This window comes from Clupea harengus, chromosome 14 (assembly GCF_900700415.2).
Source record: "Clupea harengus chromosome 14, Ch_v2.0.2, whole genome shotgun sequence".
Lineage (NCBI taxonomy): Eukaryota > Metazoa > Chordata > Actinopteri > Clupeiformes > Clupeidae > Clupea > Clupea harengus.
Genome location: NC_045165.1, coordinates 16,515,990 through 16,537,429, shown reverse-complemented (window position 1 = coordinate 16,537,429; position 21,440 = coordinate 16,515,990). Strand labels below are relative to the sequence as shown.

Here is a 21,440-nt window from a genome sequence, read left to right as displayed (position 1 = left end):
AACAAAACCCAGTCGATACAGGTGTGCCACCACTAGATGGCCATCCTGCACTGCTGCAGCTTTTGAATGGGAAGCAATTAACCAGTCGTCCAAATAGTTGTACACGCGTAAGCCGCGTAGACGTAATGGGGCGATAGCTGCCTCTACGCACTTTGTGAATACCCTCGGCGCTAGGGACAGGCCCGAATGGGAGTGCGTTGAATTGGTACGCTATTCCTCCGAACGCAAACCTCAGATATTTCCGATGTCTGTGGTGGATCGGAATGTGGAAATAAGCGTCTTTTAAGTCTATCGTGATAAACCAATCGTTTGGCCTTATAAACTGCACAAGCCTGCGTGGGGTCAACATTCTGAACCGTAGCGGCATGAGTGCTTTGTTTAACACACGTAGATCTAATATAGGCCGATAATTCCCGTCTCTTTTGGGTACGAGGAAGTAACGGCTGTAGAAGCCTGCATTCCTTTCTTTGAAAGGAACTCTGCTTATGGCCTTTTTTCTGAGCAGGGAGACAATCTCTTCCCGTAGGAAGTGAGACTGTTCTCGCTGTATCACAGACTGTATTACTCTGCTGAAAGGCGGAAGGGAATGGGCGTATTGCAGAACGTAACCCCTTGAGACCGTCTTTAGCACCCATGGTGACACTGCGCATGCGCGCCAACTTTCTGCACAACCAGGGAGGTTGTGCTCTGAGTTGAATTTGTCGGGGACTAACCCGCTCATGGTCAATGAGTCTAAGCCTAGATCTACACCCACTCCGCCTAGGGAGGGGGACGAGATCTGGGGCTGCCCCTTCATGTTTTCGAAAAAAAATTTGGGGGCGCGATTGCACTGTGTGCATCGCGAGGGGAGTTGCACAAGCATGCCTGGGCACTGCGCCATCTGGGACAGGAGTTAGGACATATGATTGTGGTGCTTGTGAAAACCTGCTTACCGTGCTGGACATGATTTCCACATGTGAGCGACGGGCTGATTTCTTTGGAGGCGGTGTGGGCTCCACCGCTCCCCCCTGTGTGACGAGTGGCTGACTGTCACGGTCAGGGAGCCTGAGGTCTCCCTCTGCCTCGCCCGCGGCGAGCGGAGTGCTGCCGCGGAGCCTGGGCTGCGCCCTGGGTAGGGCGCGCAGCTGGTTGTTGTGCTGCAGGCTGCGCTGGAGGGCGGAAGGGATGTCTCTGCCAGCCTCGCCCGGTGGATACCTTTGCTGGAGGCGCTGGCGAGCGGAACCCGCTTCTCTTCCGGCCCGGTGCGGGTGTGGTGTGTCCTGAGGAGGACGTCTCACCCGCGCCACTAGAGCGAGGCATCCAAGCCTGGAATACCTCTCTGCTCTTCTGCTGTTCTTCGAACTTGGCAGCCATTGTGACCACTGCTTCCCCGAAGGCGCCCTGGACAGAGACCGGGGCGTCGAGGAGTGGTGCTTTTTCTCTGTCTGACAGCTTAGCCAGTGATAGCCACAGAGACCTCTGGGTAGCCACCGCGGCACCCATCACCCTTCCCAGTGCCTGTGCCGTGCACCGAGTTAGTCTGAGCAACAGAGTTCTGCCACAGACGGGTGATCTTCCCCCAGCGACAAGGCAAGCTCAGTCAGGAGCTTTGCCTGGTAGCGCTGTAGCAATGCAGCCGTATTGGTCGTGCAGGCAGCCTGCCCTGCAGCCAAGTAGGACTTCTCTGCCAGTTGAGCCTGGTGTCTGCTCACCCGCGTGGGCAGGAGAGGCTTCTGGCCGAGACGCATCGTGGGGGATGCGGGCGAGAGGTAGCCCGCTACTGCATCCTCCACCTGAGGAAAAGAGAGGTAGCCCCTCTCCTTAGCCATGTGGAGCTGCATGTAGGGCGCGAACCCCGGCACCGGGGCTCGGCCCGAGTAGGGTATCGCCCATGTCGCCTGCAGTTCCTCGTGCACCTCCTCAAAGAAGGGGATGCTGGAGGGAACTGACGTGGCGGGGCCAGCATAGAACTCCCCGTCCAGCAGCGAGGACCGCACACTGGGAGGGGGAGGGAGAGGGAGCCCGAGGCAGCTGGCTGCTCTCAGCGCAACCTCGTGGAGCTGCTGGCCCAGGAGCCGAGACGAGGTAGGAGGTGTCTCCACCCGCAACCTGACGTCATGGCTCGTCTGCATTGCTTCCGCGATTGAGCTGTGCCCATCGGAGAAGTCTAGCAGACTATCATCATCCAGGCTGATGTCCAGCTCGAGCGCATCGTGGGGGATTGCCTGGACACCGCTTGGTTGAAGCTCCTCCGCCTCGCTGCCCGCAGCCCCAGGGCTGACAGGCGGCGGAGACGGGGAGAGACCCGGGTGCGGAGCTGCCGCCGCAAGGCGACTGCTCACGCTCACCAAGTCTAAGGCTGAAGACGCACTCATTCTTACGGGGGCGTCAGCCCCGGATGGAACTAGTGCAGTCTCCTCGGCGTCCTTGCGCTTCCAGAACGCAAGGCCCTGGCAGCCTTAGCTAGCGGGAGGCTAGCACAGATGGGACAGACAGGGGCTTCGCCTGAGAAGGCGCCCTCCGCGTGGTCCCTGCCTAGGCAGGTCACGCACCGACGGTGGCGGTCGCCCTTGGGACGGACGTGACCGCAGTCGGGGTAGTGTCTGGCCATCTTTTATCAATCTGAAAGTAGAGAAGAATGTTAAAACACAAGCACACTATCTGCAACGAACACGTTGTTAGCAAGCTAGCAGGCTAGTCAGGGACTTAGCCAGCCAAGCAGCAAGGATAGCAGCAACTACTTTCAAAAATGAAATTAAGCCAATGAATTTCGTAGCGCCCTGAGCTAGTGAGGGTTAAGGAACCCGATAACTCACCAACCCGTAGAGAGCGAAAGCACACAAAACTCTTTTGACTGTGGTAAGCGTTTGAGATATACTCAGAGATGTTCACTCCGTCTTGCGAAGTTTCAAAAGAGGCAGATCTGGGCGCGCGTAATGGTATTATAGTACTCCTGGCAGGCGGGGCCAGGAGCGCGCGCTGACAGATCTCGCGGCCTTTCAGGCGTGAATAGATAAATGCTTCGATTTGTAGCCATGACATTACGTCATGTACCATTGTGTTATATCGCAGTGAACTGCGATAAGGAACAGCTTACATTTTATACTCTTGCTTGTCTGATGTTATTTCCTTTTCTTCACTTCTTGCATATTAGATAACCGAGATGTCCATGTTGTAGCTATAGAAACCATATTAATTGTGTCATGGAAAGCTCTTCTTAAGAGAGGAGATCTGTGGACTTCGCACCAAACTCCTGTATTTCTCATGTGCTCGAGGATTTTATATTGCTGTCAGGGAGTCAACCGCAGTCTTGTCTGCAGGCAGCACACGTCTGAAGAGAGGAGAAGGAACAGGTCATGATAGTTCTAGTTCCAGTTCCAGGTTCCAAGATCTGTTTGACTTTCTCAGGAGTATCCAGTTCCCATCAAAAAACGAGATGCACTTGATCTGGGCCATAACACTTTGGTCCAACTTCGTTTCCTGTTGTTGAAATGTTCTGTGAAGGCAGGGTTGTCTTTTTGGCTTCAGTTCTTGTGAAATCTGGTGGAAAGGTAGCCAGTGGCATTCCCAGTAGAAACGCTCTAGCAAGTCTGACAAGGCGGGCCTGAGACGGTGAGGAGGGAACACACATCCATCAGTTGGCGACAGACTTCAGTCGCCAGACAGGAGGAGGTGTGTGTGAGTGTATGTTTGTCTGTGTATGTGGGTTTGCCTGTATTTGTCTTTTTTCTCTCAATGTGTGAGGGTGTGGGTGTGTGTTTGTCTTTATGTGTGCATGCGTGTTTGTCTACATGTATGTGTGTGTGTGCGTGCATGATTGTGTGTGTGTGTGTGTGTGTGTGTGTGTGTGCGTGTGTGTGCTGCTCATTGCAAGTGTAAATGTGTCTATTTGTGTGTGTGTGTGTGTGTGCGTGCACTTGTGTGTGTGTAGACAGAGATGTCTGGGGTTAAAACCGTTTGTAAGGTCAAAGCACTTTGTCAAGCCCATTAAATTTCACTCAGCAGCAGGGGCCAGATCCTGTGTCCCCTCCCCTCCTCCCCCCACGCTAACCTGCCTTGCTTGCCTGCTTGCCTGCCTGCCTGCCTGCCTGCCTGGTCTGCATTAGAGCTTAAGGTCTGCACACCAGTGACTTATCACCGCCCCATCCATTAGTCCTAATTTCCTCGACTCCACCTTGACTGATAGGTCTGCACTCCAGTCGGCTCTTGATATATTGCAACCGCTGGCGCTACAGACAATTGAGTACATTTCTGCTATTTTAGCAGTTCCTAATTGGCCTCTTTATGGATGTAATAGGTATAGTACTTTGAAAGGCTGGGCTATGTGTTGGTTGCATGGGTGTGAGTATGATAGCATGAGTGTGAGTATTACCTGTGTGTGTGCGTGTTTGTGTGTGTGTGTGTGTGTGTGTGTGTGTGTGTGTGTGTGTGTGTGTGCGTGTTTGTGTGTGTGTGTGTGTGTGTGTGTTTATGTTGTACCATCATTGTCTTGGTGTTTTGTTGATATGAATGAAAAATAACTAGATCAAGACAATATTAGCTACTTACTAACTGAGAGTGAGGTCATGCCGGGAAATATCAAACTGAGGCTAAAGCCGAAGTTTGATATTTCCCGGCATGACCGAACGGTCGAGGTTAGTAAGTTGTTTATTATATGCCATTTTTCGCTCCTTTCATTATGTAAATGAAAAGAAATGGTCATTGTAAATAGAAAACATGTCGTTTTGTTCAGCTCTCAAGTCTTCTCATGACACAATGTGTTTCAGGTGTTGTGTAGCAACCAATTACTTGCTAACTTCAAGTTACAATGATCAATAGAAAACGGCTCAGCTAAAATGGCTTTAATTTACAGTAAAGTAACAACACAAGTGATTCAAACTATAGTTTCTAGTCTTCATCATCACTTCCAATAACAAATCTTTGCTTCTTCTGAATTTCCTCATGGCTGTTGATGTGGCATGGCATCTTCGTCTGGATAGTAAAACTCAGACTGATCGCTTTGGCTCATTTTGAAAATGACGTCAGAGGGCAATACGGATCCGTATTGACCGGTGAGGAGCGCAATATGCGGCTGGCATGACTACGCATTAGCCAATCAGAACGCTTGTACTGTCGTTGCCATATAATAAATCAAGATATTGCTAGAAATAAACTTAAAAATAGAACTATTCCAGTTCATACTTATCATAAATAAAACCACTGAATGTTCTCCACCCCTAAATACATGATTTCCCCAATGCTCCAAGCATGTCAACCTAACAATGAACCTGATCTCTGCCCTCAGTGACCTAGGCAGGGGGTGTGTGGAGAAAGATAGGTATCTCCAGTCTAGCTCGTCATGAGTACCCCTCATGGATTACTCTATCCAGACTCTGGGGTCAGACCAGGTAATAGTCTTGGGAATGAAGAAGAAAAATGTTTGTCAGATGCATTTAGGCCATGGTTGGTATATTACCCTTGACTGAGGCTGGGGTCAGGCTAGGCTGAGGAATGATGACCCTGCCTGAGCTTTTACAGCAGGAAGTAGGAAGTGATGTATGGTTCTGTACATTCTTGAACTTTTGACTCTCGAGGCGTGCCTATACAACACACCACCGAAGAGAAGAGAAGAAGCCCAGTGGAGGTGGGTGATGAGTATCCGGACAGGTGAGATGGAGTAACTGGATTTGACAAATGGTATTGGTCCGGCCCTCAAGATAAGTCATCAACCTGATGGCGCTCCTGGTTCCCCCACAAACAAGATATCAAGATGCTTTCTGCCTGGAGCATTGGGGAAATAAAGTGCCGTCCAACTGGAAGTGTTTTGGGGTGATTAGAGGGTTTTGGCCGCAGTGGACAGGCCTCTTCTGGGACACAGCCCAGGACGAGTAACATGGGGGACTTTGATGACAGCCGGAGTTATCATTTGGAAATTCCACAGAAACATACGGAAAAAAAAAAACTCTTTCCTAGTGCAATGGTAAACAGGTCAAGGAGTGCCTTATCAAAGTGTTTGGATGTAGACAAGTGACAAATGATAGTTCGGAAGAGCTGTGTGTGTGTGTGTGTGTGCGCAGCCGGTTGTGTCTTGGCTGTTGTTTCTTGCAGCAAACAGCTGTGTTTGGAGAGTGTTGTGAAACAAAACATCAGGAGCGGGCCTGTAAGTGAAAGTGAGGGCCGTGATGAATGGTGCGATGCCGCTGCCAAAAGAGCAGTTTTGGATGCTTTGGACGTTCAAGTAAACAGGACAAAGCAAACACATACTCAATTTTCTAAAGAAGCCCAAACTCTGCCATGTCTCAGAAGTACTGAAATATCTTCAGTGCGAGCTCTATTCACTCGAACCATTGACCCACATTTGTAATGATTAACATAATATCAAATTTCATACATCAGAGATGGTTACAAACTAAATATTTATGTATCCAAACCGATCCGTACCAAAGAGTCACACAATGTGGAAGAAAGTCAGACTTAAATATATACTATTGACCCACATTTTTAGAATGCAGACACCCGACAGAAAACTAGGAGACCACACATTGTAAGTGATTTATTTTATTTGTTCTCTCTGTTTTCTGTGATTTACAGACCGGGGCGCCCCAGCTACCAGAGGAGCAGCTGCAGAGCCTGCTGCTGGAATGCGAGTTAGCCCTGAGCAGAGCCCAGAATCTGGGCACACGCCACCCCTCGCCCTGGGGCTCCTCAGCCTCAGAGATGGAGGGCGACTGCTCTCCCCCGCTCCTCTGCACGCCCCGGCTCTCTAGCGCCGCCCTGTCGGAGCTGCTCAGGGAGTTTCGGGTGACCTCAGCCTTGGCCACCTCGCTGGACAGCGATACACCCACAGAAGAGGGAGAGTGTGTCTGAGGGAGACCGGTAGAGACTGTGATGTGCCTGTGAACGAGTGTTATGTTTTAACTAGCTGTGGAGAGAAGAGATGCAGGCATTTAAATACACCAAGAAACAAACAACAATTGGCCATGAAACTTACTTCATACAGATGCTATTATAATATTATAATATTGTAAATATAAGCTTTCAAAAATCGAATTGACATTTTGTGGACCATCCAACATTTTAAGCATCCCCATTTGAGCTGCTGTGCTCTGCAGACCTGCCACCTCCTGTGAAAACTAGTGTGAGGTCAGGTCATAGAATCCCTCTTCAGCTCCACAAATATTTACACACCTTACAAATATGGTATCGGGAACTATTAGCAACCGATAGAGACATTCCAGTGAATTCATCTTCAGGCACAGGGTGATAAGATCCAGGGGTCTAGATGAACCAGTTAGCTGGCTGTTGCAGCAGGGAGTCAGGCGTTGAGGTTACAGATTACAAATAGAACATTCCACAAGTTCCCTTTCCCAAAACGCATGGCTGAAATGGGCCATAACTCATTACATTATATCTCATTAAAGTTTTTGTGTAGTTTTTGTTACTCTGTGTTTTCTTTCCAATGTGTCACCTTCAGAGTAGCTTAAAGAGGATTTTGGTAAAAACTCAGAAATTCTTTCTTTGACTTCTTTGTTCTCACAAGATGCGTAGTGCGAGATTAAATCTTAGATCTTTCAGGGCAAATTCACACAAAAAAGAGCAAAAAGTATTTCCAGCACCTCTTTATAGTCTGGCTGTCTAAGCGGAGCTGCCGTCAGCTGACTCCGGCGCTTGAAAGGAAACATTAAACCATGACACACACGACGACTCGAGCATTATGTGGTGGGTGGTCCTCCCCAACAGTCTGAAGCCTTTTCTTAGGACAATGGTTTAAAGGCTTTTTCCCTCCTCCGGACTGAAACCACAGTAGATGTTTCTACCCTGCATTAAATCTGATTTAGTATGACCTCAGCCTTTTGCTTTTTTGTGTTACCCTAACCATTTGTCTTGATAAAGAAAGATAACTTAAGGAATGAGACAGGAAATCAAAGGGCATTAAATTATGCCCAAGATTATAGTCTGAGGTTCTCGTTATGCTCCTAATACTGTTTCCTTAGTATACTCAGTCACACTTGTTACACTTGAAACATAGTCCTGTTTGGTGAATGATTTCTATGGATTTGAAAAAGATGTACATTAATTACATTAAAGCAAATAAGTTTTGAAATAGGTTCATGTCCAAGCATTTTCCATGACATGTCTAGTGGGTGTCTAGAAAGAGTGTTGCTGTGTGGGCAGCAGTCTATATACTTCACTGCTGCATTTGTGAGAAGCTGCTTCTGGTGTGGAGATGCCTGACTGGTGAGTCAGTGTCGTCTAACTGCAGATCTCACCAGCCAGCCTGAGGTGGAGTCCCACAGTCATCCCCACTGCAGGGTGCAAGCCAAACAGCACTTGGTTCTTTTACTGTTGCAAGCCACAGTTGAAACACTACTTACATACTCACTGTAGCAAGGTGTAGAGTGAAGTAGCATGCATTTTCATAACAATAAATATTTGTTGTCTTCTTCTTGAAGCATTCATAAGGCCTCATGAAATGCATTGATTGTATACTGTAGGTGTTAAGAGTCAGTAGGAACACTTTCGGTGTCTGGGTCAATGTTGCAACTCCCTGCTCTGCAGAATCTCCGGTCATGAAGTGTGTTTTGTGCACGATGTCAACACGCAGTGACACTCTGCTTCACCCGAACAGAAGTCAAAACTTTGAAGTGAGGGCTCAGTGAGTCGTTGCACATTGCGCATTCTTCCACACTCTCATCGGCCAAGACACGGAGGTCTGTGGAATAACAGAAATCAGCGGCGTTTGATTTTTATTTCCTTGTCCAAACAAAGGTGCCTCTCTCTCTCTCTCTCTCTCTCTCTCTCTCTCTCTCTTTCTCTCTCTCTCTCTTTCTCTCTCTCTCTCTGTTGCACTCTGAACATGGCTCAGAGAAAGTCTGTGTGGGGGAAGAATGTCTCAGGAAGGTGAGATGATCCGGCGCTGTTCCCGATGTTTTTCCATGTTTTAATCCCAAACTTCCCACAGAAAATAGAATAACGGTGTGAAGTTGGGGATGGAAGAGGGAGCTGAGATTTGAGGTCTCACCTATGATAATTCTCACATGATTTATGTGACTGTTGGTGGGTCTTTTTAAGCGAAAGCAACTTATGAAACCCTGAAATGTTCACTGTTTTTTTTGTCTTGACAGAGACCCCATAAGTGTATATTTTTGAGGTGGGAAGGGAAAGGAACATGTCCTTGTAGAGCTTAATACCAGGTTCCTATTTTGGGTTTGCTCCTCAAGTTATAGGTTCCTGAGGGCACTACCCTGTAATGGAGGCTCAGATTTGCATGGGCATAATTATGGTTTTTGGCAGAAGAGAAAGGCTTGTCACAGATATAACCCCTTGTTTAGGTTGTCTAATGTAAAGCCTTCATAGAGAAGTCTGGTGCTCAATGATGTATTCCCCACTGAGTGTGTGCTTTTGTGTCTGGTGGAATAACCCAAACTGGGTTAAAACAGCAACAAAACGGCAAAGGGTTTTGAAATTCTTTCTTGGAATTATTTATTGTTTCATTGACATTACAAATTACATGGTATGGGTCAAAACAGCCCTTTTTGTCGATAAAACTGGTACAAATACTTAAATATAAGCATCAATAGTAATAAAAAAAAGAAAAGAAAAAATATCGAAAAACTAAAACACAAAACAAAAACAACCTCATGTCAGTGTGCAAACAGTTTATACAGACAGAAACATTTCCACATCAGGTCGTGTTTCTTGATAAATTATTTAAATAGCATATATCTACACACATCAAATAACTTCTCGAAATAAATCATTACAATAACTTATTTACTTTAAAAAAAGGCATCATCAGACATATATAAAGCACAACATATTTATAAAAACTAGTCAATTCTTCTTATGTTGGGAACTGTCTGCTACAAAAAAATACTTTGTATTATATACAGGCTAAAAATATGATTGTACTACAGTAGCAATTACAAAGCCAACCATTGTATATACTGCAGCTCCAAGATACGTGTTTTTGGTTTCAATTGTACATCATTGAGGTAATATTTGTACATTGCGTTTACTCAAATGTAGAGCATACTCAGACACACTAGTTACGAGTACAAGACTGTAGAATGGATGTTGTAAGCAAAAACAAGAAGATGCGTAATTACCTTATTGCCATTGAAAGATGATAATACTGAATTCTAGAGCAGATGGTGGATTTTCCCTTTGTTTTCCAGTTTAACTTCAACGTTAATGCCATGTTGTTAACTTCTCTGACAAAGGACAATGAGATGAGTAAGGATACTAGATGCCAGAAAGCATCTGAACCCTTTTACATCAGCAATCAACATATACAATAAATATGTACTTATTTACAACCTAACAAAATCTGGTCCTTTTCTTAAACATACAAAAATGCCAAAAAAGTTCTAATTTCAGCTTGTACCTCTCCTCTCCCTTTAACGTCCTTGTCTTTCTTCCTCTTCACCCCCTAACTAAAATGCCCAGATAGCAAGTGATTATTCATTCAGAAATGGATAGTCCTGATTTGGGCCAGTTCCGAGTCACATACTGTCTGGGTGTCCGCTCCTGCTCTGTCTGTGTGTGTACTACACACTTTCAAGGTCCCTCTGCAGAAACTTTCAAATTGCTACTCTGATTAACGTGACTCAGTTTTCAGTATTGTTTTTTTTTTTTTGGACTTGAGAGGGATCCTAGTTCTGGTTCGCCATTTAGGTTGGTTCGCCAGCAGGTTTTTGGTTTATTCTCATTTGTATCAAATTACTCTAAAAGCTAGGGAATTTGACTAGAGCAGTCCAATCGTTTGTGTGTGAGATTTTCGGTTTGGTAGGGTCTCAATTTGAGATTAACCCTCTCCTAATAGGTCGATCTGTTCTACTCTGTATTATAATTCCTTAGTAAATCTTTCAAGGGGCCATCAAACACTTCTACTTCTACTATGAAATGAGTGGTCAAAACAAAACTAATATTGCTTTCTTCATTTTGAAACAAGTTGATCTTTTATGAACATAGTCAACAGCAGATCAGAGGATAACACATCTCTTTGACATTGGTTGAAGAGAGGGATGCTGGCTAGTTCAGAAGTTCAAAGACATGTTTTAGAACCCCTTTCTGTGCAATGCAGGGTTGAAAGAAAGAGATCTCCCAAAGATTGGGAGAGTGGGGGAAGTTTGTGCTCCCCAAGGCACTACCTGCCAAGATGCAGGGGTTTTAGTATCTTCATCCAGCAGTCAACCGTCAGACATCCCATAGTCAAGTAACTTCATAGCCGCTCACCCCTCTCTTGGTCCAAAGGGAGGAGTGATAGATATATGGTCCAAAACATACATTACATGTTTAGATTTGTACATAAAGGCACATTCACGTGGAGGCGGCCATCTTGGTTGAATTATGAATCTGAAAAGACAGAAAAGCCAGTTTAGTGTTACATTCTTCAGTACAGGCAAATGTACATGTTCAACCACAATCTATGAAAGGAAAAAAGGCTTTATAAAATCTCAAAATGCCTTACCTCTGCATTCATACTTCAGGTCTGAGAAGTAAACCATCTCCTGAGAGAAGACAAAAAGACCTAGTCTTCCACCAGCATATGTCTTGTCATTGATGGCTCCAGAATCGGCCATGATCTTCTTGCCTTCATACATGATCACTCTGAGGAGACGACCAACAAGAGGGATAACATTAGATCATTGATACAGAACAGGATCTGTTGGTAATACATACAGGGGTCTATTTAATGTCTGTGCATACCTAATGTGTCCAGTCTTGGGTCTGTGGATCAGATGCCATCTGTAGGCAGTGTAGTCCTTCCAGCCAATGTTCTTGGGGTCGTGCCACAGGGTGCGCACCTGCAGATCAGACATAAGACAAAAGCAACATTAGAAACAACCCCCTTATTAGAACATTATGCTGTTTGATACTTATGTTCAGAGATGTCTCCTGCTTCTTCTCCAGATGTCACCCACCTGTCCTGCGGTATCTCCTGTGTGCCACAAGGCATTCCTCAGATGCTCTCCTGGTCCAGTGGTGGAGTTGACCACCTTGATGGACAGGCCGGAGTAACCCTGGGCTTTGGTTGGGTGATGGGACCAGTAGGTCTGCGTGATCTGCTTCCACATCACCACATAGAACCGTGAGCTGGACTGGTAGCCGAAGACAAAGCCTGCATAGTCGTCGTCGCGGTCGGTGTTGATGAAGAAGGTACCACTAAAGTCCACAGCATTGAACTCATCATAACCTAGAAGAAGGTAAACAAATGGCTGATTAGAATACATTGTGGTGCTCAAAGATGTTAAAGATAACAGGAACATGTTAATTAATTAATGTTATATGTTGATTGACATATTCTTCTTTGAGGGGAAGCTGTATAGATATTTCACTCACCAACAGCAATGCCAGGATCACAGTTGACTGTCTGCACCAGCTCTTTGCCCTGGTGACGAACCACCCAGTTGGGGTCGATCTGAGAGGTGCCCTTGGGGTCCAGTGGAACCATCTGGAACCTGCGGAAGTCCGTCTCACTGATGGCAAAGTTCTCGGGACAGACATCATCGATGTCCAGCACATTGTCCTGGTCAAAGTCATCCTTACAAATATCTCCACGACCATCGCCTAGTTTACAAGGGAAGAATAAAGGGAGCGAGAGACAAAGAGTGAGTCAGGGTCACTCAGTCGCTACTTCTGTGTTGACGCATTCATGACAAGGCTCAATTTGTTGAATTCTGCTACTTCTGGGTCGATTTAGTCATGACACGAAGAAACTGACAAAAACAATGTCTGCTCACCATCAGAATCAATCTGGTCAGGATTGAATGCCAGCCTGCAGTTGTCCTTCTCATCTGGAACGCCGTCATTGTCGTCATCGTGGTCACAGGCATCTCCCTTGCCGTCTTTGTCGTGGTCGGCCTGGTTGGCATTGGGAATGTAAGGGCAGTTGTCCAAGTTATTCTGGTGACCATCCTCGTCAATGTCTTCGTTGCTGTCGCATTTGTCCCCCACGCGATCTGAGTCAGAATCAGTCTGTGGGAAGAGGGAAGGGAAATTAATGCCATTGAAAGGACAATAGGGCTTCAGACTTGCCCACTCTTTTCACTGGCAGGAGACTATTTCATTCACTTTCTGTATTCATGAGGAGATTCTTTTCTGGTGAATAAAAGACACCATAAATGCTTGGTCTGAGACTTGGAGGAGGCATACCTGGTCAGGGTTGTGTTCAAGAGGGCAGTTGTCACAGTGGTCACCAACTCCATCTCTGTCACTGTCTCTCTGGTCAACATTGTACACGTAGGGGCAGTTGTCCTTCTCGTTCAGGATACCTGCAGAGCAGCACCAGCAAAAACTTGTTAGCAGGTCACCAGCGCTTGACAAGTCATCTAAGGTTCTTGAGCAGACAGTATAATATAGCTGATATAATATCTTACCATCGCCATCAATGTCAACAGCACAAGCGTCTCCCTCTCCATTATTGTCAGTGTCGATTTGATCTGTGTTAGGCTCATATGGGCAGTTGTCACAGAGGTTACCAACATCATCACGGTCATCGTCGTACTGTGTTGGGTTGAAGATGAACTGGCAATTGTCCTGTAATCCAACAAGGTTATGTTTAGTGTTAACGTTTAATTGGTTACCATTACCATAAGGCTATTGTACAGCAATCACCTTTGTTTTTGACACTGACATCTGGCTCTGTTTATGTAGGTAAAACTATTCCCTCACATCAAAGGCACCTCTAAATTCACTGCTGGTACTCTGAGCCACGAAGTTCCTACCATTGAGCTGGAATGCACGACTTGGCTGTGGGCTAGCGAGCGCTTGCATGCCTTAGCACTTTCTTCAGAAGTTGTTTAACTTGTCAAATAAATTATGGAGGTACAGCTACAAAGTCCATTGCCTCTGGTGTTATGCTCATAACAAGATAGTTATTTATCTGCTACTGACTCACTCAAGTCACGTGTTTTATCTCTCTCTCTTTCCCTCCATTTCTCTCTCTCTGTTTTTCTCTTTATTTTAGCATGCATAGACAAGCGCCCCACATAGCCCAAAGGACGTGAGTCTATGATATTTTTGGGTTGGTGTTTCTCTGTGAACGTCCACAGTCCCCATCGTAAAGTACATGTTTAAGTCTTACCCTATCATCAGGGATCCCATCATTGTCATCATCATCATCGCAAGCATCTCCGAGGCCGTCTTTGTCGTAGTCTTCTTGGCCTGAGTTGGGAAGTCTGGGGCAGTTGTCCTGAAATGCAATGAGTCAATGAGTCTCCACCTCAAACCTCCACTTGACTATGAGACACTAACACTACGTAAATCATACAGCAGTGGGATGGCAGTTACCTTCTTGCAGTGGTAGGTGGCATTGGTGACACAAAGGAGGTCTCGGTTGGGCCAGCCATCCAGGTCAGTGTCTTCGCCGCAGATGTGCCCGTTACCAGCAAAACCAGGTTTGCACTCACAGCGGTACATGGCGTCGGAGAAGATGCCCAGGTAGATGCAGTTGGCATGCTTGTTGCAGTCGTGGGTCCCATCCTTGCAAGGGTTGCGTGGTACGCACACCTAAGGGGGATCAGAGTTGGGGTAAGGTAAGGATTCTTTGCTGGTTTGGATGAACATATTGTTTTGTTACCCCATGCTGGGTGCAAAGTATGTCTGTGAGTGTTTTAAACTGCCTTAAATCAACTCGTTTTCTAGCAACGGCAACGGTTGGAATGTTCTGTGCCATGTGTTTGGATGGAGAGAACATACCTGCTTTTTGGCAGTGGCTTCCTCCACTCCCCTGCCGTAGGGGTGGGGGCCAGAGTAGCGTGCAGGGCAGGGTAAGCAGTTGTACCCTGGCTCAGTGTTCTCACAGCGATGAACTCCGTTAAGTGTGAAGCAAGCGTCAGGAACCACTTTACACTGCAGGAGAACAGAGAGATGGCACCATTAGGGAAACTCTTTCCTGTCAGACTCTTTCCCCCCCACACAACCATCACAAATGATTTAGAAATAATACTACTAATTGATAATAATATTAACAAACAAGGATAATCTGTAGTCTAGGGTACCTCATCAATGTCCGTGCAGGTAATGCCGTCTCCAGAGTAGCCTGATGGGCACTCGCCACACTTGAAGCTTCCATCAGCGAAACTGGTGCACTTAGTTCTAGAGAAGCACGGACTGGACAGACAGCCATCTAGGAGTAACAACAAAGACATCAGTGCATCAGTTAATGCTATACTACATTTAATAATGTACCGAGAGGTCAGATAAATTATTGGTAATGTATCAAGGATTTTCCCTTGGATGTAAATGATTATAGGTTAAGGAGAGAGAAGCGTGAGGTGCTTACCGATGGGGCAGACGTCAGTGCTGCACTGCTGAGTATCCTTAGCTTTGCCCAGACAGTCTTTTCCTCCGAACTTGGGAGCAGGGTCTGTGCAGAGGCGCTGTCTGGACTGACTGCCACCACCACAGGTGACTGAGCAGGTATCCCACAGGGACCAGGGGCCCCAGCCTCCGTTGACTAGAGAGAGAGAGAGAGAGAAAGAAAAACACTTTTAGATTTAGATAAGCACAGACGATTGGCACATTTCCAGATAGATTTTAATGAGACATTTCTTGATAAGTAGGACCCATTCTTCTAGCACAGTCTACATATCCTTACATGTCAGATTTGCTTACAGGTCAGAAAAGATACATATTGAATTAGCTTGTCTTCTCTTTGACTAGTGTATAGTTCTGTTCATTCAGCTTCAGAAAGGTACTTCCAAATGTATTATTGTTTAATTAATGACTTACTCGGACACTGCACTTGCTGGCACAGCTTGTTTTCGCGGCCCTCTCCCTCGCACTCCTTGCCCCCCAACTGTGGGGTGGGGGAGTTGCACAGGCGGATGCGGGTGATGACGCCCTCTCCACAGGTGACCGAGCAGGAGGACCAGGGAGACCAGTGGCTCCAGCCTCCATCTTGTTTGACTGCAGACCACAACCACATTCTATTATTATCAGCCCTAATGTCACAAATAATCATGCCAAGTATAACTCTGCCCTCTAAAAGCTATTACTCTAGTCTTCAACTAGGAAAATAGAAATAGCATTATTGCACTGTTACCATTATTGTTGCTATGATACATTTTAAAGGTCCACAGTACAGCACAATGTACTACGACTCCACATCAGGAGAGTAAGTCAAAGGTCCTACTCACAGCGTTTGTCGCACTCCTGCAGGAAGCAGTCGCGGGTCTGCACAGAGGAGCCCCCACAGCTGTTGGTGATGCGGTCGCAGGAGCGTCCGCGGGTCTGGATGCCCCTTCCACAGGTGACAGAGCACTGGGTCCACTCTGACCACGGGGACCAGCCTGCGCCTTCAGTGTTGACTGCCGAAACAAAACAAGACAGCAACACATGAACATCTCCATTAGCTGTGAATTCATCTTATCATGGGATGTGGACAGTTTCAAATCAGGGACCTCGAGTAGGCATTAAGTCCCCTCATTAGATGTACTATATGTTTACATGTATTATATGGCTTTTCTCCCTGGCTCGCTCATAAACAACTGAGATTTATTTGTTTATCTATTAACGTGTTACACATTTCAAGTTTAAATCCTTTTTTCTCCCATTACTTCTGTTTTGGATTGTGAGAGGTAGTGTGTGCTCACCTTCGTCGCAGCGCGGGCAGCACTGACCCTCCGGCACGACGGCATTCTGGCAGGGCACGAGCGGGCAGGAGATCCTCCGGCATACGGTGGCAGACTTCTGCAGTGGCGGAGACAGGAATGTGGGCATGAGATTAAATATATCTGATGCACCGCGGACAAACTGGCGCTAACACAACAGTAGAGGCTCTGAGATAATTAATTAACCCCAACAGGCTACACAAAGTGAGAGAGCTGCTCTAGCCAGGCCTAATAAAAAAACCTACGACTGCGGAAAGAGACTGATGTTTTGCCTAACTGAAGGGCAAAAGCTAGCTGGTGTCGGGTCAGGGCGAACAGGGTTAGGGAGGGACGTTCAGCAGAGATAAGAAGAAAGGTCAATCCATATGGGAGAGAGAACAGAAGAACCACAGGAAATGACAGGGTGGGAATCTTTGTACAAACCAAACATACACACACATAGAGGCATGCCAGTAACTCCGCCAACGGTTGACATTTTCCGGAAACCGCAGGCTCTGGGTGTCTCTCTTATAAACACTCCTTTCAAAGAGCCAGATGCTTGACACCTGGCCAATTAGATAGCATATGCCTGCCCATGCAGAGAGGAAGAAAGATAGACAGAGGTAGAGAGAGAGAGAAAGAGAGAGATAGACCAATCCCTGCACAAGCAAGCCTGTGTTTCATCGTCCAAAAACAATATCTACCTCTCCCCATTTTTCCTCCTAGTGGGTGACTCAGTTCTGCCCTGTTGCTCTGTAGAGTCTTTCCCCTAATTAGAGCGGAGCTGTCCAGAACCGCTCTCTGGGTCTCCCTGCGCTCCCTCTACAAGCTGCTTAAATGTGCCACTGCATTTGCACTTCATTATACCCCTAGCGCTCTCTCTCTCTCTCTCTTTCTCTCTCTCTCTCTCTCTCTCTCTCTCTCTCTCTCTCCGCCTGTCAAAAAAGTGACTGGTTTTCTCATAAACGTTGGCTGGTATGGGCAGCCATCAAGGTGAGATGTTTGCGGTCGGAGAGAAGGATGTGCTCACCTGACACGTGCACTCGGTACAAGCGTCCACCGTCCACTCGTCAAGGTCCTTGTAGACGATGCCGTTGTGGAGGCACACACCGTTGTGGATCCTCATGGTGGTCTTGATCAGCTCGTTGTCTTTAGTCTGAGAAAACAGTGATGGAGGAGACACATTAGCTTATAACTCAATCGGACCACTTTGAGATGCATTACAGTGTGTTGTATTTAGCAGGGTACCACAAGCCAGAACCACAAGCACATTTTTCTCCCCATGAGTATAGCTGACAGTTTGGGTGGGTGGTATTAGACCATAAAACTTGTCATTGAAAGACAAGGGACTGTTACAAATCTACCCCAACCACACAAAGAGAGATGGAAAGAAAGAGAGAGAGAGATGGGGGGGGGATGAGGGGAGGGGTGTTGAGGAAAGAGAAAGGAAGAGAGAGTGTGGGGGAAAGGAATGCGCCCTGGCAGCTGGGTTCTTTGCTCACCACTTCACGGAGCTCGTTGGACAGCTGCTTCACCACCAAGCCGAGTCCCTTGAGTTCTTTAAACATGCTCTCCAGGTCCTCACAAGTGAATCCACACACGCCCTGGATATCTACACAGAGAGAGAGAGAGAGAGAGAGAGAGAGAGCGGGAGAGACATTTCATCAGCCTCCATTCACAAGTGGTCTTTACAGCCCTCCGAAGTGCAGTGAAGTGACTTTAGAGAGAGCGACCGCAGAGTGAGAACTCACCTTTGGTTTTGTGGCCGGTGTAGTCAGTGCGAATGGCTGGGCTGGACCCGTTCACTGGGTTGTCCAAAGTTATGACCTCTGTCAAGGTGCCTGCAGGGAGGATCACTGGGATTAGTTGTGATGTTCTGATATGTTTATTTACGTCCTGTGGGCTCTATCGCGTGTTTTAATCAGGTTTCTAATCACCCAATTAAGTTATTGTGAAGCGGTTTGTCACAAGTTGAGAATCAATTAAGAGCTACATGCATAGACACTTACTCTGGCTCTGGCATCCCATGTTGCGCAGGATGGCATCAAGGCTGGTTCTGAAAACGAATCGCACATTCTGGAGCACGCCCTGTAATGAGGCAAATGGCATGCTTAATTTTACTGGGCATGAATAACGCAGGACACAAAGAGCATGTTAAGTTGTGCATAGCTGAAAACACATCTACAAGACAAAACAGGAGCTTACCATGAATCTCTCTTTTACTGCTCCCTTCCCGATTCTCAGCCTGGCCGAATCCGCGACCTGCTGGGTCAGGATTTTGTGGATGGACGCATCCAGTTCCGCGGTGTTGACCTCTTCGCAGCCTACAAACAACTGCGCCCGGTCTTCCTGAACGAATAGGGTGATGTTCTTCCAGCCGCCGGTGGACAGAAACGCATCGTCGATGGACACCACCTGTTGCTTGTTCATGGTAGTATAAACTAAATCCAGGCTGTTTGCTTTGCCGTTAGAGATGATCTCAAAAATGGGTCCAGAACCGTCTTTCTTTTCCACGGTCAAAATACTGCCTCTTGTCTTCTTCGCTTGCTTGAAGGTAGCCAACAGAAGAAATCCTTTTTCTGTCTGAATGGAATCAATTATGTCCCTGAAGGACATGTCGGGAACTGAGGGAATCAGGTTTGGATTCAAAATTTTATATGCTGGACTGTTAGGGTCTGGACCTTTCACTAAACTCACTCCATGATGTTTGTTGGGGACACGAGCAAGTTCAAACAAATCATAGATGCTATTGTCATCTCGATTTTCTGTGAATCAGAGGAAAAAGACACCACTCTTATCAAGATTGTCGAACCGAACAACTGAAATCTTAGCGTAGTAGCGTACTAAGCGCATCAATCAAAATGAACAAGGTAGGCGTCCTCAATCTCTAAACAATGTCTTTAAAGAATTCTTACCTGGCAACCTGACGCCCTCGCAGTTCCATACCATCAACAGTAAAAAGAGCGAAGCCAACATCATTATGAGACTTCACACTTCTGTTATCTGAGGGCATCAATAACACATCTTAGTGAAATGTGTCAGCTCTGTATAAGATCAAATTCTGCACAAGATGATCGTTTACAATGCAATGATTTATCCATAAAATAAAAAACGTGTTCTTACCTCTACAATGATAGATCCTTTAAACTTGGAAACAACGGATCAAAAAGTAAGCAATGAAAATAAAATCCTTCGATATGGTAGTGCAGTGTTCTATTCAGTACCCGTCCTTCTCCTGATATCTCCGACAAATATTAATACTTTACTAAAATAATATAGAAAGAATAAATATGAAGCTATCGACGCTGTTCTTGATGTTCTCAGCTTTGCGCTGTTCAAACTTCAGTATCAACTCAGAGTACCACCTTGTATTTAAATGGTTTCACGACATTCCTAAGGTCTGATTCCACCAATCAGAGGCTTGGAAAAGAAAGGGACGAACTTATCTTTTTACCTCACAGCGCGTCGAGTAATATCCGAGACGCTCTTGGAAAAAAATGCATTCCAGAGATGAATTTCCATCACCAGAGAAATATTTAACAGACGCAAGCATGCCAAACCGTAGGCTTGGTTATCAAGGAAACCTGTACATGTTATAAACAATTATTTAAATACTTGTTAATTTAAGAAACTTTATGTGTTGTTCGTAATAAATTGTCAATGGCAACTTAACAATTTCAAGTCTCTATGCTTCGTCGCTCCAATATAGTGGAGCCTACTGTGTTATCATTTATTAAATTAAACTTTGATTTTAGTTATTTCTATGTGCTTGTTTGTTGAACTGAAGGTGAGCAGCAATTAATAATATCCCGGGAATCTATTGCCATTCATGAAATGTCCACCGGGAGCCGTTGTGAGTTTAATCTGCTCTTTGGTGTCACCGGCTCTTGACTATGTTTCGGCATGAAGTAACGTCTATGAATAAATCCTCACTGTTACAATTGTAGAACTGTTAGATACTACATGATTCAATTCAAAGATAACATTTCTGTAGAATGAGTGAATACTGGATGATAACTGAGACACAGAAGTGAAGAACTGTTTTAGAACCGCAAAACGTCTAATTTAGCTCACTGAAAGAACTCAATTGAAAAGGGAAAACTCTTTCCTTGACAGTTATTAGCACCAATAACAGATAAACAAAAAGTCCTGTCTGTGTATTTAGTTTACATCTGTTTATTGATTTTCATAATATGCCACAGATTTTTTTTATTATTGTTTTGTTAACTGAGACCACTATTTTGCATCTAAAATGTTGCGTAAATGTTGTTTTTCTTATCTGTGGCGATGTATGTGCGACATGCGTAACCAGGTGAAAGGGGGTTGAGATGAGTCATAGCCCAGGGGCTGTTCATGGATGTTACTTTCATGTTGTGGAAACAGCACTTTGCACTCTGTCGCCCTGACGTGGTCAAACGTTCCCTCTCACTGAGATTTTTTTCTTTTTCGTCTTCCCGGAAAAATGAATTTTATTAGCCCAGATGTTGTACTGACATAGCAGAGTTCCAAAAATAGTCCGATTTTCACGTTTGCTCCGCGCTGTATGGATGCTGGAAGGCGAGACCCTACGCAAACATCAACAACCGGGTTTGCCAGGAGGTGGTGACCATTGTACCAAAAATGATCCACTGACAGGAGCCAAGTCAAAGAGAAGCTGTCATGAGTCACTGTCCCAAGTCTAAGAACAGGCAGTACTGTACACTCATGACAAGACACAATGTTGACCAACATTTTTAGGTTTGGTCAGACATTCTTTCAAAACTTCTGTCTTCCATATTTAGTCATATGTCTCATAACTAATTGTTGTGACCATTCAACCGTGAAGGATTGTAGCCATCTTTCCGCACGGAAAGAAAATAGTTCATCACAAAGGGAACAGTAACA

At 45.8% G+C, this 21,440-nt stretch overlaps 2 protein-coding genes across 6 annotated transcripts in view; one reads left to right on the top strand and one right to left on the bottom strand.

The window, feature by feature from the left end:
• The window catches only part of fsip1 (fibrous sheath interacting protein 1), a 45,038-nt gene extending 36,688 nt beyond the window's left edge, over window positions 1–8,350 (top strand). For all 4 annotated transcript variants that reach the window (XM_042709788.1, XM_031580861.2, XM_042709787.1 and 1 more), the window contains one exon: window positions 6,550–8,350. In XM_042709788.1, the coding sequence (XP_042565722.1) occupies window positions 6,550–6,825 (276 nt within the window). In that variant the 3' untranslated portion in view covers window positions 6,826–8,350. The remainder of the gene's footprint in view (window positions 1–6,549) is intronic.
• Window positions 8,351–9,416: 1,066 nt separating this feature from the next.
• On the bottom strand, window positions 9,417–19,917 carry LOC105908317 (thrombospondin-1-like). 2 transcript variants are annotated; one of them, XM_012836804.2, is made up of 23 exons: window positions 19,680–19,917; window positions 19,472–19,559; window positions 18,762–19,321; window positions 18,566–18,644; window positions 18,308–18,397; window positions 18,059–18,168; window positions 17,587–17,712; window positions 16,560–16,656; window positions 16,104–16,274; window positions 15,697–15,873; window positions 15,248–15,421; window positions 14,964–15,091; window positions 14,662–14,814; window positions 14,254–14,472; window positions 14,048–14,155; window positions 13,341–13,500; window positions 13,117–13,235; window positions 12,705–12,939; window positions 12,304–12,531; window positions 11,886–12,157; window positions 11,671–11,768; window positions 11,432–11,571; window positions 9,417–11,316 (listed from the first exon to the last, which is right to left on the bottom strand). In XM_012836804.2, exons 2-23 carry the CDS (start codon window positions 19,533–19,535, stop codon window positions 11,309–11,311), a joined length of 3,516 nt encoding a protein of 1,171 aa, XP_012692258.1. In that variant the 5' UTR covers window positions 19,536–19,559; window positions 19,680–19,917; the 3' UTR covers window positions 9,417–11,308. The 2 variants fall into 2 exon arrangements, with proteins under 2 accessions (XP_012692258.1, XP_031436043.1); XM_031580183.1 differs by having other exon boundaries at window positions 19,472–19,917.
• Between the last annotated feature and the right edge of the window lie 1,523 nt (window positions 19,918–21,440).

Excerpts from the sequence above, each read along its gene's own strand:
- LOC105908317 (XM_031580183.1), bottom strand. The coding sequence starts at position 19,535 with ATGATGTTGGCTTCGCTCTTTTTACTGTTGATGGTATGGAACTGCGAG. Across the intron at positions 18,645-18,761 it reads CAGTAAAAGAGAGATTCATG|GGCGTGCTCCAGAATGTGCG; the intron begins GTAAGCTCCTGT and ends GCCTCATTACAG. Across the intron at positions 11,769-11,885 it reads CAGGAGATACCGCAGGACAG|GTGCGCACCCTGTGGCACGA; the intron begins GTGGGTGACATC and ends TCTGATCTGCAG.